At 35.4% G+C, this 15,231-nt stretch overlaps 1 protein-coding gene across 7 annotated transcripts in view; it reads right to left on the minus strand.

The window, feature by feature from the left end:
- The window catches only part of CAMTA1 (calmodulin binding transcription activator 1), a 1,246,754-nt gene that overhangs the window by 1,189,525 nt on the left and 41,998 nt on the right, over positions 1-15,231 (minus strand). For 3 of the 7 annotated variants that reach the window (XM_051988653.1, XM_051988651.1, XM_051988656.1), the window contains 2 exons: positions 11,495-11,599; positions 8,384-8,502 (listed from right to left, as the gene is read on the minus strand). In XM_051988653.1, coding sequence (XP_051844613.1) covers positions 8,384-8,502; positions 11,495-11,599 — 224 coding nt within the window. Of the gene's footprint in view, positions 1-8,383; positions 8,503-11,494; positions 11,600-12,490; positions 12,684-15,231 lie in introns of those variants that run through there. The other 4 variants (XM_051988655.1, XM_051988652.1, XM_051988658.1 and 1 more) reach the window with 2 other exon arrangements.

Genomic DNA, 15,231 nt, shown 5'->3' on the forward strand with positions numbered 1-15,231 from the left:
TTGTATGAGGAAGGGGTAATCAAAAATGTCATATTACAGATAGGGAAATAAGGATAAAAACAAGTGATCTAGTTTGGGGATTAAGGAATAAATGCTAAATTTGAAGAGAGAAGTTTTCAAAACTGTTGCATGATAATAGGTTAGTCACTTAACTCAGTTTCCTCATCTTTCAAGGAGGGATAAGAACATTCTGTACATATCATTCACAAGTAAAGTTCTTCACTAACCTTAAAGTACTATGTGTCAGTTATTTTAAATGAAAACACTAGATCTGAGATCCAGAAATCTGGGATCAAATTACCTCCTAATTGCCCTTGACAGTCTCAAGTTCCTATTTGTAAACTGAAGGGGTCAGACTAAGTGTCTTTTAATGCTCCCTCCAGTTCTTGGTCCTGTGATTCTAAGTGCCTATATGTACACTCTTGCACTTTGGCTAAATTAGCCCCATCCAAGTCCTGAGGACCATCTTCAGCATGACAAAAGAGTGGACAGGAAGCTGAGTCCACACCTGAAAAAAATCCCCTCTCCAGCCTTCCAACCAAGACAACAACCCCCTAACTTCCCAAGCACCCCTCTCTCCTTCCATACAGCTCCATCAAGAACTTGTTGGGTTTTTTGAATCCAGCTTAAAGATGCTTTTCTGCATCTCCCATCCTCCATTCATCATCATCATCATCATCATCATGATTTTTATCATAACATTGCCCACAAAATCAGCATTTTTCAAAGATGATGCCACACAAGAGAGTTCTTCTATCTCCAACCTACATGCAATGAAAAGGTTTTAAAAGACAAAATCACATGGCAACAGGGAGAGAAGTCACTATTTTCCTCACTGACCCGCATGCTACTGAAAATTTTGTGGAGATATTTCCATTCAGCAAAGATACAAAAGTGAGCTTGCATCCTAATACTTTTATTAATTAATAAAAGGCTATTATTTTATCCATGTGTCTGTGGAGCATTAACTATAAAAGAATATGAAGTTAGGTTATTTCTACCTGATTAACTTTATTAAAGAGAGAAAGAGAGAGAGAGAAAGAGACAGAGAGAGAGAGAGAGAGAGAGAGAGAGAGAACACTAGCTGATAGTTGTTTAGCACTTTCTAGTCTGCAAAACACTTTACATGTTATCTGATATTAATTTCACAATAATCCTGGTAGCAACGACAGAGATAATTCCCATTTTATTGACGAAGAAACTAAGAGTCCAAAAGATTAAGTGATTAGTCACTACACACAGAACTAGTAACCATCAAAGGCTGTGTCTGAAACCAGTTCTCTGGCACCAGGCCCAGGACCCACCCTTCCCACTACGGCAAGGCTGCAGGGCATTCACATCAGTAAGCATTAGCTTAAGGGGGTGCAAACAGAGCAACAGAACGCCTCCCCAGGTAGGAACCCATTTATCTGCCTTTCAAAGTCATTCAAGAAGAATTCTTCTATCTCACTGCTTGCACAAAGGCTTCAAAAGTTCATCATTTTGGAAGCCCAAGAAATACTTCTGCATCTTGACATCTAATTTTTTTTCAAAGAATACTGAGAGGATGTTTTGTTTTATCTAACCTGTGCCTGTTTTCCAAGAGAAAGAAGGTTTCAACACAATCCTTTAATGTATATATTGTATAAGAATTCTGCTAGCTATTGAGGAAAAGTTATGGGAGTGGCCTGTATCAACCTACACTCTACATAAGCCAGAGGAAAAAATTTAAGTACACAAAAACCCTCTTTCTTCACTGTCAGTAACATATAGAAACAATAAAAATTCTTCTCAGATGAACTTTTTTGTTGTTAAAGCTACATAATTCATTCTTTCTGTCTTTGAACAAACATTAACTGAGTGTGTCTCCTTTGAAGCAAATACTTCAATAAAAAAGTTAACAGGTTTTAAAGTTCCATTTCTTATATTGAATATAATGAGTTAAACCAAATCTATCTTTCTAGCAGTCTGCATCCATAACGGTAATTTTCCCTCAGGTAAAATGGGCATTTCTCAAAGTTTTCTTAATATCCTCAATACAATAGAACCTTATCACAATCAATAGCTAAACTGTTACCATAATCATGGATCATTTTTCACATGACTTTTAAAAAATTAAACACTAAGGAAAAGAGCTGGAATTATTCCTACAAGAAGCCTTTGAAGCAATTTTTCTATTGGTCAGCAGAAGCAAAAGGAAAAAATGCCACTGGTATCTGTTTCTTCAAGAGAAACCTTTTAGCAGAAAAAACAATCACAAAATAAGAAATATTAAACACTTCAAAAATAGTAGCACTAAAAAGTGATCTGAAGATGTCTGGGGAAAACAATTTCATTATGAAAGGTTTATGCTTCTACATTAGTCTGGCTTTGGGAGAATACTGTATGTGTGGAGAGGGGGTAAAAGGGGTTGCGTGCTGCAGATGTAGGGAGGCCTTCTATCAATATGGAGACTGAGAAATGCAATAGCTATGTTGTAAGTAAAGTAGCCAAAGTTAATTAATGTCTAAACAAAAAGAATTTTAGTCTGGACACCATACATGAACTACTAATAAGTATAATTATGAACTAGTCATTTGTGCAATCAAAAAGTTGCATTAGCATAATTATTTCTGGCTTTGGGCCTCAAAAATATTAACTTAAAAATGCAGAAACCTTATAATAGTTCAACTAATGAAGATGTGAACACCAAGCTGATTATGAAATAGAGTTGGCTTTTTAACTAATGTACTCTACAGAGACAACCCAGTACATTTGCTCTCCCTTGCCCTAGAAATAAAAATTAAGCCTCATACTTCAGTAATGCATAAGATGCTAACATAGTTATAATTTTATAAAACTTCCACTTGTAGTACTTTAAGATAGCATTCTCTTTTTAAAAATATACCAAATCTTATGTAGTGCTTATGTTCTTCCTTTTATATTACACATCAAAAACACTTATCTAAAAAACAAGCCTTTCCTTTTTTGAGTTACACTCACTGCCAAGTCACTGAGCACAAAGCATATAAATTTAGACCTGAAACTCAAAAGAATGCAAAGGTAGAATTCTGTCAACTTAACCCAACAAAAACGATGCTCTTAGGTCTCCCTGGGGGTCAGCAAACAGGGTTTAGCCCGCTTTTAAGTAGTTGTGTCTTTGGGCAAAAAGTTTCACATCTCAGATCCTCAAATCCTCATCTTCCAAAAGAGGGGAGAATGGGGGGGGGGGAGAAAAGAAGGGGGGAGAGGGAGAAGGGAATGGATGTAACACAACTAGACAAGATAATCTCTAAAGTCTCTCCAAACTCTTAAATGACAAATTCTAAGCATTTCCGGTCTCTATCAAACTTCTGAAAGGCACCTTGAACATAATAAAGAGAAGGGTGGCTTAAGATTCAGAAGCCCTAGATGCAAATTCAGCTTCTGTAACCCATTGGTATCTTGCCATGATATGCAAAGTCACTCTGCTTGATTCCTACTAATTCCTTCTAATCTGCATTAATTGATGGAAATTCCACACTGAGACTTCACAACTTTAATGAAATAACACACATGAAGCCATTACTGAGCACAGAAATAAAACCCATAGCAAATCTATAACCAAAAAGTAACATGTGAATACTAATAAAAATCTAAGCCTAAGATCCAAAATATCAATCTAAAAACTAAGTAACACCAGCTAGATTTATAAGGGTTTTTACAACACTCTTTAATATAAAAACCAAAAGAAAATGGAAGTTACAAAAATATCACAACATCTTTTCCACTGAAATGTCTTAAAGTAAGGTTTTCTAAAAAGCCTACTTGATGGACAGAGATTTTCCTTAGAGTACATTTTCTTTAGTATCAACACAAAGAGCAGCTGTATTAAATACTTAAGGCTGCCAAGACTCAGTAAAATCATCAAAAACTACATCACATGTGAAATAACAAGATACTAAGAAATCACAGATAGATGATAATCACCTCCATCAAACCACACAAAACAGACAAGTGTCCATCGAAGGACATCTTTTAAGATCACTTTTGTAAATGTTTCCTATATGAAGAAGTCCCAGGGTACTTAAACAAAAATGTTCCAATCTTAGAATTCATCCCCATCATTAGAGCTGTCACTACTGGTCTGATGAGTAATTCAGTGTAACAGAAAGAGGAACACCAAGACCCTGTTAGACAAATGACACTTCTTGATGCTTCACCACACATTAGTGGCACATATATTTTGGGTTATTAATTTTTTTTAACTATCAATGATGGTTTATAAAAAGTCATTCACATTCTCCTTCCTAGTTTTCCCTTGACCAAATGGCACATTTATGGAGGGATGGAGAGAAGGGTCACAGATTATGATTCATCTGGTCCAGGAAAGGCCTGCAATATGAAGAGGGATTTTCCTTACAGAGAAGGTAACAAACCTAAACAGGTATCACAAATCCAATACTAGTTTCATTAGATTCATGATCTATATACAAACTGGCCTTGAGAATAGCTATTTTAAAATGTCCTCCGAATTCCTAGTGGAATTTACTATTATTTTAAAATACCAATTCTTTAAAATCATTATTTTCATAATCTACTGAGTGATACCAGGTACAGAATATTAAAATCATACTGCCTAATAAAATATAACACTGAATTTTTAAATACACAAATGGTATATTTATGTATTTAAAGAATTATTCCAATGCTTTGTCATAGTGTGGAGGCGACTCTAATTTCTCAAAGGCTTTGCCAAGAAAGTAAAAATTCTGGATAGATTCTAGCATGCTGGAAAGAATTATAACAGGGACTAATACAAAAAAGAACTTGACAAAATTCTCCAAATAAGAAGTATAACAGGCTATAGCATAAAGAATATTACTAGATTTCAAGCTGGAGACCTGTGGTTCATATCCTGAATCAGGTCATTTATCAGGTATGGCCTTGAGGAAGCCTCTTAATATCTTTGGGTCTCATTTTCTTTATTTATAAATAAATAAATAAATAAATAGTAGATAATCCCAATATCTCTTCCAGCGTTCAATCTATAATCTTATGATCCAAATTTAACATATACTTTAACAGCTGATGAATTTGCCTGCACTAGCAATGCAATGTACTTGAGTAACATTCAGTTGCTACACCAATTTGGGGGGAGGAAAGTATTGCAAATAAACAATCAATTAGACCCAAAAGTTAAATGAGAAGAAAGAAACAGGTTGAATTATATTTGGGAAATTACGCATAGCTCTTAAGTATTATGAAAAAGCTTAATAATCCCCTCCTAACTTACACATACAAAGACCCATCTGCAGCACATTTCTAACAATGGCCCATGCTAAAAAAGATGACAGATTACTGAGGAAACACGATTGGAAAAGATGAGCTAGTCATGTGATGAGACTGCATGATGATATACCAAGATATACCTATGAAATGAAAAAGAGATCAAGGGAAAAGGCCTCCAGCATATTAGGTAGATCCTTTATGGAGAACTAAATAGAACAACAAGAAAATTAACTGCACAGGATGAGAAAGCATGGATGGGCTGCCCAACTGAAGGGAGTTTCACAATCATATAAGATTACTATCCATTCAAGTAATGAAATAAAGAAATAAAACATTTGACTGTAACAACAAATAAGCTAGAAATGATTTGTGATATTTCACAAATAAGAATTTTAATAAAAATAGAAAAAGGAACTTAGTTCTGAGGAAAGAACACCAAATATGGTAAAAGACTTCATTTCTCACCAGGGCTCCACTAATGACTCCCTGTAAGACCCTAACATCATAAATTCAGAATTAAAAGGTACTTTCATTTAGACCAGAGCTTTTTAAATTGTGGGTTGAGACCTCACATTGGCCTTGTAATTGAATGTAGGAATCACAAAATTTTGATTTACTATCAATAAATGTTTGATTTGTATACCTATTTTAGATACCCACAGGGAGGGGATCCTGTAAGAATTTCTCAAGTGAAATGGGATTACAAGTAGAAAAAGTTTAAGAAGCCTTGATGGAGACCAACTTTCTCTTTTACAGATGAGGAATGAGACCTAGAGATGTTAAGTGACTTGTTCAAGATCATAAGGGTATTGGAACATAGACTCTGATTCCTGGGGTTGCCAGGTGGAGTCAGAGCACACACAGAACAAACTGTCAGAAACACCTGGGCTCAGATCTGGCCTCAGACGCTGATGAGCCACGTGTTTCTGGGCAAGTCACTCCACACTGTTTGCCTTGGTTTCCTCATCTGTAACTTGCACTGGAAGTCTGCCATGCAGACCTCTCCAGTATCCCTTTCAAGCAAACTTCAAATAGCATCGCCAACAGCAAGACACAACTGAAATGACTACAACAATAGTAGCACTCTGACTTCATTTCCACTTAACTTCTCTACTTCCAGTTTATTCATCTGTAAAATGGCTATTCAATAAGATAATTTCTTAAGGTCCTTTCTGATTCAAAATGAGTGTTTTTAATGGCTCACAATCTAGTTATATGAACTAAGCTAGATCAGTAGTTGCCAAAGGACATTTATTTGGGGGGAAGGAATTCAAACACTGGTTATTCAGAATAACTTTTAGTGCATTTTAATTTCATTTTCATATTTAGAAATGAGAAGATTAAATTGATTCTCTATCATCCTTTAGAGATTCCATTTACAATTAATTGCTTCTGTTCCGTAATGCCTAATTCTTAGTTCTTTGTCTCTGAACTTAGTGCAGAAATTCAGCTGGCCTGAAACAAATGAAAGTTCAGAAATCCAGCTCTACTGCTAAACATAGTTTTATTCTTGCCTCAAAGGACTCTGCTGTCCCTGAAAGACATAGGTGCCAGGGAACGTGGTCTAGTTAACCTTTATATCACCAGGCTATTCTTCAAGGATATCTGGTTTGCTTTCCAAAAAAGTCTGAGCCACTATCTTTTAACCTTGCAGGTGAATTCAAACAATGAACACTTCTTAGTTACAAGAGGAAAGAAAGTTGTTAGTGCTTTACATTCCTAACTTCCAACTCAGCTATATAACCAATCATGTGTCTTCAACCCCATGATGTCATCTACCCTGATCTGTCTGTCCTTTGTTCTAATCTTATAAAATTGAGTTAAGACTTCATTTCATAGTCTTTGGTTTAAAACTAAGACAGAGCAACTGAACCATTCTTATTGGCAGGCTTGAGCTTATTATCTTGAATGAAGCACAATCAGAACAGAACTTGTTAAATAGTTTGTAACTGATTGTAATGAAATGGCTTTCTGTAATGTTTCTGTAACTAATTCCATTTGTGTAAGAAGGCATAATCTCTAAATAACTAAAAATTTTCTCTTCCCCCTTTCAAAGATACTGAAAATGAAGTAGTTATAATGGATGCTGAAATAAACATGCACAACTTTTCATGTATGTAATCACATTTAGCAATGTAAGAGAAAGTCTACCTTAGGAAAGCAAGAGTAAAGGGATTCTTAGAAAAGTGACAGTGGGAAAGCAGCATTATTTTCCCAATACAATTATTAAATATTATACAGTACCCAATAAGAAGGTTGGTGTTATGTGACCATTGACTTAAACGGTGAGCAATCTCCTAAGATTAGCTTTAGACAAATCCTGACAGAAGTGATAGGTTTGCATCAACTAAGTATTAAGAAAAGAATCTTGCGATGATATATTTGCCTCCCACTTCTTTCATACCCACTCAAGCAGTGTTATTCTTAAGATCCTAATACCCAGATTTCTAAGTTGAAAAGGATGACTCAGGTTCTGGGACATTCACAATATTAAGACCCAGAATCCAACCTTTCCCTAAGGAGATCAAGAATTGTCATTTCAAAAGACAAGCTTTTATTAATCAACTTTAGAATTGCATATCAAATTTTAAAGACCTCACCACTAAAAATAGTGAGCACCCACTATTTTTCATTTTTAAAATGCTTTTTAATTAAACTAAATTTATTGATTCTTCTATAGAAAATTTTTTCATCAAAAAGGCTTACATATGTTTTAGTTAATAAGTACTCTATCATTAATGTTTTTAATAGTGACTTTATATTGGCAAGACCCTGCACTGTTTCCTATTACATAGAAGTTTTTTCTTCATTAATTCATGACAACAATAAGACCTAATGTGTAACTCAAATACATGCACTTTAAACCACACCTTTGAGACACCAAAATACAAGAAAATACAAATAAAGGCTCATGCTATGTTAGTCAGTCAGTATACACATTTTGTCTTTCCCCAAACAAACCAAGCATATAAAAAAGAACAATTTTGATTTAAGTAACAAACTCCAGAAACATTTTGGCTTCTATGGAATCCAAGGGTAATGTTCTTTTTCAATCCCATTTTCAATTTCAACATTCTGATTTTCAAGTCCTCACAAAATAGGAATCTAAATCAAGACCTAAAAATTACATCCTAAAAAATGGTACTGTATCTACCTCATTAGTGTTCCAGCGGTGCCTCTCTTTGGGTAAACTTGAACATTTCGGTAGACATTCAAGCAGCTTTTTCGGTAAAAAGATTTTTACATGACTGCCATTGCTGTTCCCATGATCATCTAGAGAGAAGACAGAAGAACATTCAGAGGCAGAGAACATGGAGGCTTTACTGTGAAGAGCTCTGGCTGAAGCCAAAACATTTATAATATTTTTCTACCTGCATTTAGCTGTCTCCCACCCATTACATCACCCCCCCCACAAGGGACCCTGCCTACCTCAGAACCCTGCCCTGGAGTATTGGGGGGGAGGGGGAGTAAGAGGAGAGGGAGGGGAGAAGGGAGGAGTGCCTTCCTCCTCTAGGGCAGACTTCCACCCAGATGGCAAGAATCTCCATTTTGGGGGTAAAAATTGTACCACAAAGCAGGAACCCCAGTGATAGGCTTATCACATCTACTCTTTGGCAACAGACTCACACTAAGTCACCAGGACCATACTGCAAGGTTTCTCAACCTACGAACATTTGACAGCACTCACACTCTCTATGCCCAGCCTTTGAGAACAAATGATATGTGCAGGGACAACCAAAGCCAGGGATTCCAATTACATCTTTGAACTTATAAAGAACAAGGAGAATGGTCTGGTTAAAAGGGTAAGAATGAAGGCCTTTAAAAAAAAAAAAAACACCCTTCAATAATTTTTCTGGCCTCATGATACTCATTTCACTCCTACTAAACATACTGGCAGCTTTGATCTCATCAGGAGTCCCCATAACAGAAAAGGCAAGCATCTCCCCCATGTTAAGAAACTGAAGACAATAGTTTATGAATAGAGATCTGGATAGGGAATCAGTAAGTCCTCAAAATTCAGTTTGTCCTTCACAAAATAAAGATAGCTTTAAAAAATCTATGATTCCTATGATTCTAAGATAAAAAGACAAATTGACCTTCATTACCTACCCCCCAAAAAAACTTATAAATGCAGAAATATTTTATTATTTGAAAAAATATTTTATATCACAACATGGTTTTATTTCTAGACTGTACAAAGCTTAAAATACCAGAACAATGAGCTCTTCAGCTAAGGATGAAGTATATCTCAAAAAAAAAACTGGAAAGATCCTATCTGGCCACAGGCTTGTGGATTTGATCAAGAGGGCTTTTAAACCAAAACTGGAGTGGGAAAGAGTAAAAAAAAAAAAAAAAAAAAAAACAAATAAAACTATAAATTCTGATAATATGGAAGACATCAACTACAATACACAAGGAACAAAAGTAGAGGAAATGCCCAATAATTCACAGGACAAAATAAGTGAGAAGGGTAGCAACAATACATATGTACTCAGATGTCCATATACCAATGTTCAACGAACAGTAAACAAAGTGAATTTAAGATTTTAACACTAAAAGATAAAACTCATTGGTTACTACCAAGGTCTAGTGGGATGAAATTCACAACTGAAATAAAGCAATAGAAGGGTATATCTTGTTCAAAAGAAAAGGAACTAAGAGAAAACACAGTGGAATAGTACTATAAGTCAAAATAACCATAATATATATTACATGCTACAGGAAAATCCACAAATCTGGGAGGAGTAGACAGAAAAGCCCAGCTGAGCATGAGTAAGGTTAAAAGGAAAGGAAAAAAAAACACAAGTGGCATTATTGTGGGAGCATTTAAAATGCTCAGGGAGATCTTTTTTTTTTTTTTTTTTTTTAAATAGGAGATTAACCCTTGGCATACCTCAGAAGTTGGTACAGAGAGGAAACACAGCAATAGTTAGGGAGAACTCCAACCACCTGTACACCAGTATATCTGCTGGAAGACTCATTGTGTTAACAAATTCTTGATTTGATTTGCTGACAATTTTCTCCCTTCTAGTAAAGAAGGAAACCACTCCTCTTAACCTAATTCTGACCAACACAGAAGACAAAGCGGTTAAAGTAGAAACAACAGGCACTATGAGAGAAAATGATCCTGTCAGATAGGCAAGGATGGGAATAAGCAAATCTGACTATACACAGTCCTAGACTTTAAAAAAGGACATCTCAGGAAATCCAAACAACAATCTCATTCCTATCAATGATTCGTGAAAAGGGAGGCAGCTCGAAAAGGGTGAGAGGCTACAAATGGTCCCCATAAGGAAGAGGAAAGGGAAGCATTGAAAGGGACTGAATGTGATACACCCAGCTCTGATGAGCTAATTATAAATGGGCATATAACCAAGGCAGACTATAAGAGACTGGTGTCTGTCAAAATAATCTTAGGAAAGCCAAAATTAAATAAAATCTGCTTAAAATCCTAAGGACAACAAAAAGAGCTTTGACAGCTACATCCAAAAGAGGACTGAGAAAAGGAGAAGCACAGTATGAAAGAGGTTGCCATCATGATCACCAAAGCTGTTGGATGATCCCTGGATACTTGGGAAGATAAAACAGTGTGACCACTAGAAGTAAACACTAGCTTACTAAAACATACATATTTCTAAATAGATTAACTTCACTTTTTAAAAACAAAATTACTAGACTGGTAGATGGGAAGAATGACAGAGACCTCGTCTATCTGGATTTCAGAAATGCATCTAACTCTCTATTATAATGTTCTCATGGAAAAGACACAGATAACAAGACAGACGACAGTACAATCAATCAATCAATCAATCAATCAATAAACATTTATCAAGCGCCTACTACATGCCAGGCACTGTGCTAAGCACAGATAAGTAGGATTTATAGACAATTAAGTAACCATAATTACAGTAAAAGAGAAAGTCCCAAAAGTCTTAGTGAAGTTTTAAGCTATGAAAGCTTAAAACCATATTAAGACTACCAGGACACCCTATATAATGTTTTAAAGCATTTTACATGCATTATCTTACTGAAGTCTCACAACAACCCACTGAAGTAGGACTACAGTTCTACTGTAATTATTATCCCCATTTTACAGATGAGGAAACTGAAATGTAGAGAAGTTAAATGATTTTCCCAAGGATTAATTAAATTCTATCAGAGATAGAATTTAAATCCAAGTCTTCCTGACTCTAAACAGCAAACTCTATCCACTAAGCCATGCTCCTCTCCCAAAGATTGTTGATTATCATAGATTGACACCAACCTGAGGGTGGGTCTTTAGTGGCCAGCTCAGGTGAGCTCTCTGTCTTTGACACTGTTCTCTTCAACAATTTGATCAATAACTCGGATGAAGGCATCCTTGGCATATCTGAGAATATGAGAATAAAAGAGCTAAACCCAAAAAGACAGTCTGGAACAATTGGCGGTTTCTAACAAGATGGAATTCAGTAATGATGAAAATAAAGTCCTGCATTAAAGAGTTCAGAAATCAAAAGCACATAGACAAGAATCAGTTTAACAAATGGGAATTAAGTATCCACTGGGTATAAGGCACTGTGCTGACACTGGGATTGCTAAGAAAAATGGCATAATTTCTGCCTTCAAGGACCTTAAAATCTAATAAGGACACAAGAAATATGTACAAATAACTTTTAGACAAGGTATAAGATAATTAGACAATATCCAAATAGTTTAAGAAATTCAAGGAGAGAAAAATCATCCCTAGCAGATCAGAAAAAACAAAAAATTTATATTCAAAGAGGAAAAACCAAGCTGGGCCTTCAAGAAAAATTTCAATAGCTAGAGCTAGATGAGAAACCCATTCCAGACAAGTGTACAGCATACAGACTCTGAAGTAGATGAGGGAAGGATGAAACTGAAGAACAGGTTGTGTGTCCCATTTGGCTAGTCCACTGAGTAGCAGAAAATAAGGTTGTAAAGGAAGTAGACATCTGACTATGTACAGCCCTGCCTAAAAGGTAAGGACTTTATCCTTGGACAGCAATGGGGAACCACGGATGCTTTTTGAGGGCAGGAATAATATAATCAAATAAATGCATTTAAAATATTCCCAAGGGCAGACCATGGAAAAGAATAACTAAATATTAAAAAAAAAAAAAAAAAAACACCAACACACACACACACACACAAAAAACAAAACAAAACAAAAAAAAAAAAAAAAAACACTAGTTAGCCACATTATTCTAATAAATCAAAAAGTGAAATGTAATCAACCAACAAGCATTTACTAAATGCCTACTATGTTCCAGGCAGCATGATGACTAGAATGGTGCCAATGTGAATGTCAAGGAGAGACCAGATGTGAAGACAGTCAACAGGTCGGTCCTCAGCAACTGATAGGATGTAGAGAGAGGAGGCTGGGTCAGGAAAAACATGGCCACTGTATAACAATCAAGTGAGAAAGATTTGGCAGCATTAGTTAACTACAATTTCAATATGAGTCAACAATATGATGTGGTTGCCAAAAAGAAGTTAATGCAATATTAGGTTGCATTATTAATAAACGTATAGAGTCGAGAATAAGAGACCTCATTTAAGTTCCTTTACTGCTCTTTATTAAGTAGATCCACTCTGCATACAGTGTTTAATTCTAGACATCACATATTAAGAGAAACTGACAAACTAAAACACACATTCAGAATAAAGTAAGCAAAACCATGAGGAAATTCAATTGTTACATCTGAGAATCGGAAAGAACTGTGGACATTCAGTTTAGAGAAGATTGGGAGAATAAGAAAAATGTATCTTTCTTCAAATAGCTACAGAGCAGTGAATACAGAAGAACTGATGCAATATTATAGATCTCAGGTGAAAAGAATAAGAATTAATACATGAAAATTATAATTATATAATTACATAGAAATTATAAAGAGGCAAATTTCAGCTTTAAAAAATGCCAAACAACTAAAGCTGTTCATCAATGAAAATAGATTTCTCAAAATTCAAGAAAAGAGAAAAAATATTTTATAAAAATCAAATTTGCTTTCTTTTTATTTTATATTTTTCGAAACTGTAAAACTGTGTTCTATTAATCATGTACTCAAATTATCCTGCAATTAAGTAACTAATAATTAGGTATTCATTGTTCACATGTAAAGGCCTCAAATAAAATTATCCTTTTATTTTCATTGCATAAAGCTAATAGATGGCAACCAATGAATATTTAACTTTAAAATGTTTTAAAGTACTGAGCAAAGTGATCCTCAGGGATACAAAGAAAGGCAAAAATAACACCTACCCTCCAGGTGCTCACAATCAGAGAGAGAAAACATAAAATAAGAGTGTAGAAACAAGATATGGCTAAGATAAAAGTGGGAGCTAACCTCACAGGGAAGTCATTGACATTAAAGAGGATAGGAAAGAGTTCTTATAGAAGACAGGATTTTAATTGAGAATTTGAAGGAATCCAGCAAAGCTCAGAGGCAGAGAACTGCAGAATAAGGGACACAGCCAGTGAAATAACAGCAAGGATGTGAGTCATGGGATAGTAGAGTACACAGAAAGGAAAAAAGGGATAAGGAAGATTAGAAAGGCAAGAACAGGTCAGGATGTGAAGGTCTTTAAAAGTCAAACAGAAGAGTCTATATTTAGTTCTGCAGGCAATATCAAACTAGAGTTGATCAAATTGTTGGGGGGAGGGGAGTAATGAATTAGCAAGAGGAGAATGATATGGTCAAATCATCACTTATAAGATCACTTTGGGTACTGAGTGGAAAAGAAAAAAACCTAATTCTCAATAGTTCCTAAAGGGGCTAAGACAACCACCAAGACTTTTTCAAAGCATCCGTTCTAAAAAAATGTTTTCCTTCTTAATAATAATTATATAATAGTTCTTAATTGTATTTACAAATTTATTAATTATTTAATTATATATTTATTCTTAAATTTAATCATTTGTTAATTATATATTTCTTAATAAAATGATTAATAGAAAAATGGTTAAATTCTAAAAATATAAATGCATCCAATGGAATATTTTACAGTTACACAGAGTAAATTTTTTTGCTCTATGAGCAACAAAACTATCCTGAGCCTTAGTCACTTTTTTCCCTACATACATGCTCAATGATCTCTTTGAGTACAGCTAGTCTTTTTTGCAGGTAGCTCTTAGATTTCTATATCCAGATCTAGTCTCTCTCCTAAGATCTGGGCTATTTTGTCACTTGACTACTGGACATTTTCAGATGAATGTCCTATTGACATTGGAATGTCCAAAACAAAATTCATTCTCTATACCTGCTACTTAACTCCCTGTTTCTCAGCCCTGCTATTCTTCATCCCAAATTTGGAATAATTCTTGACTCATATCTATTCTTCATCACCTCCCCAGTCAGAGGCCAAGCCTTATAAATCCTACCTTTACCTCTTCTCTTCCACCCTTTCCTTTTCATGTGACTACACCCCTAAATCAGGCCCCCACTATCTTTGCCTGGACTATTACAATAGTCTCCTCATTTGTCTCTCTGCCCCTAGACTTTTCCCTCTACAAGCCATAGTTCACACAGCTGACAAATTGATCTTCCTAAAGCAAAGATCTGATCGCATCATTCCTCTGCTCAATAACTTTCCAGGAGCTTCCAACTGCCTTTGGAATCACATTTTGTTTAATTATTTTTCAGTCATGTCTCACTCTCTGTGACCCCTTCTGGGGTTTCTTGGCAAAGATACTGGAGGGGCTTGCCATTCCCTTCTCTAGCTCATTTTACAGATGAGAAAACTGAAGTAAACAGAGGGAAATGACTTCCCTGGGATCACCCAGATAGGAAGTGTCTGAGGCCAGATTTGAACTCAAGAAGATGAGCCTTCCTGATTCCAGACCCTAGCTGCCCCGGAATCAAATAATTCACAATCTATAGCCTTTCTAAAGTCTGTGTTTTTCTAGAATAATGGGACATTACTCCTCTGTACATAACCTAGGCACTAGCCAAAGTGGCCAACTTGCTCTTCCCCAGTCAATCAACAAGTAATAAACAAATATTA

This window comes from Antechinus flavipes, chromosome 3, assembly GCF_016432865.1.
Source record: "Antechinus flavipes isolate AdamAnt ecotype Samford, QLD, Australia chromosome 3, AdamAnt_v2, whole genome shotgun sequence".
NCBI classification, from domain to species: domain Eukaryota; kingdom Metazoa; phylum Chordata; class Mammalia; order Dasyuromorphia; family Dasyuridae; genus Antechinus; species Antechinus flavipes.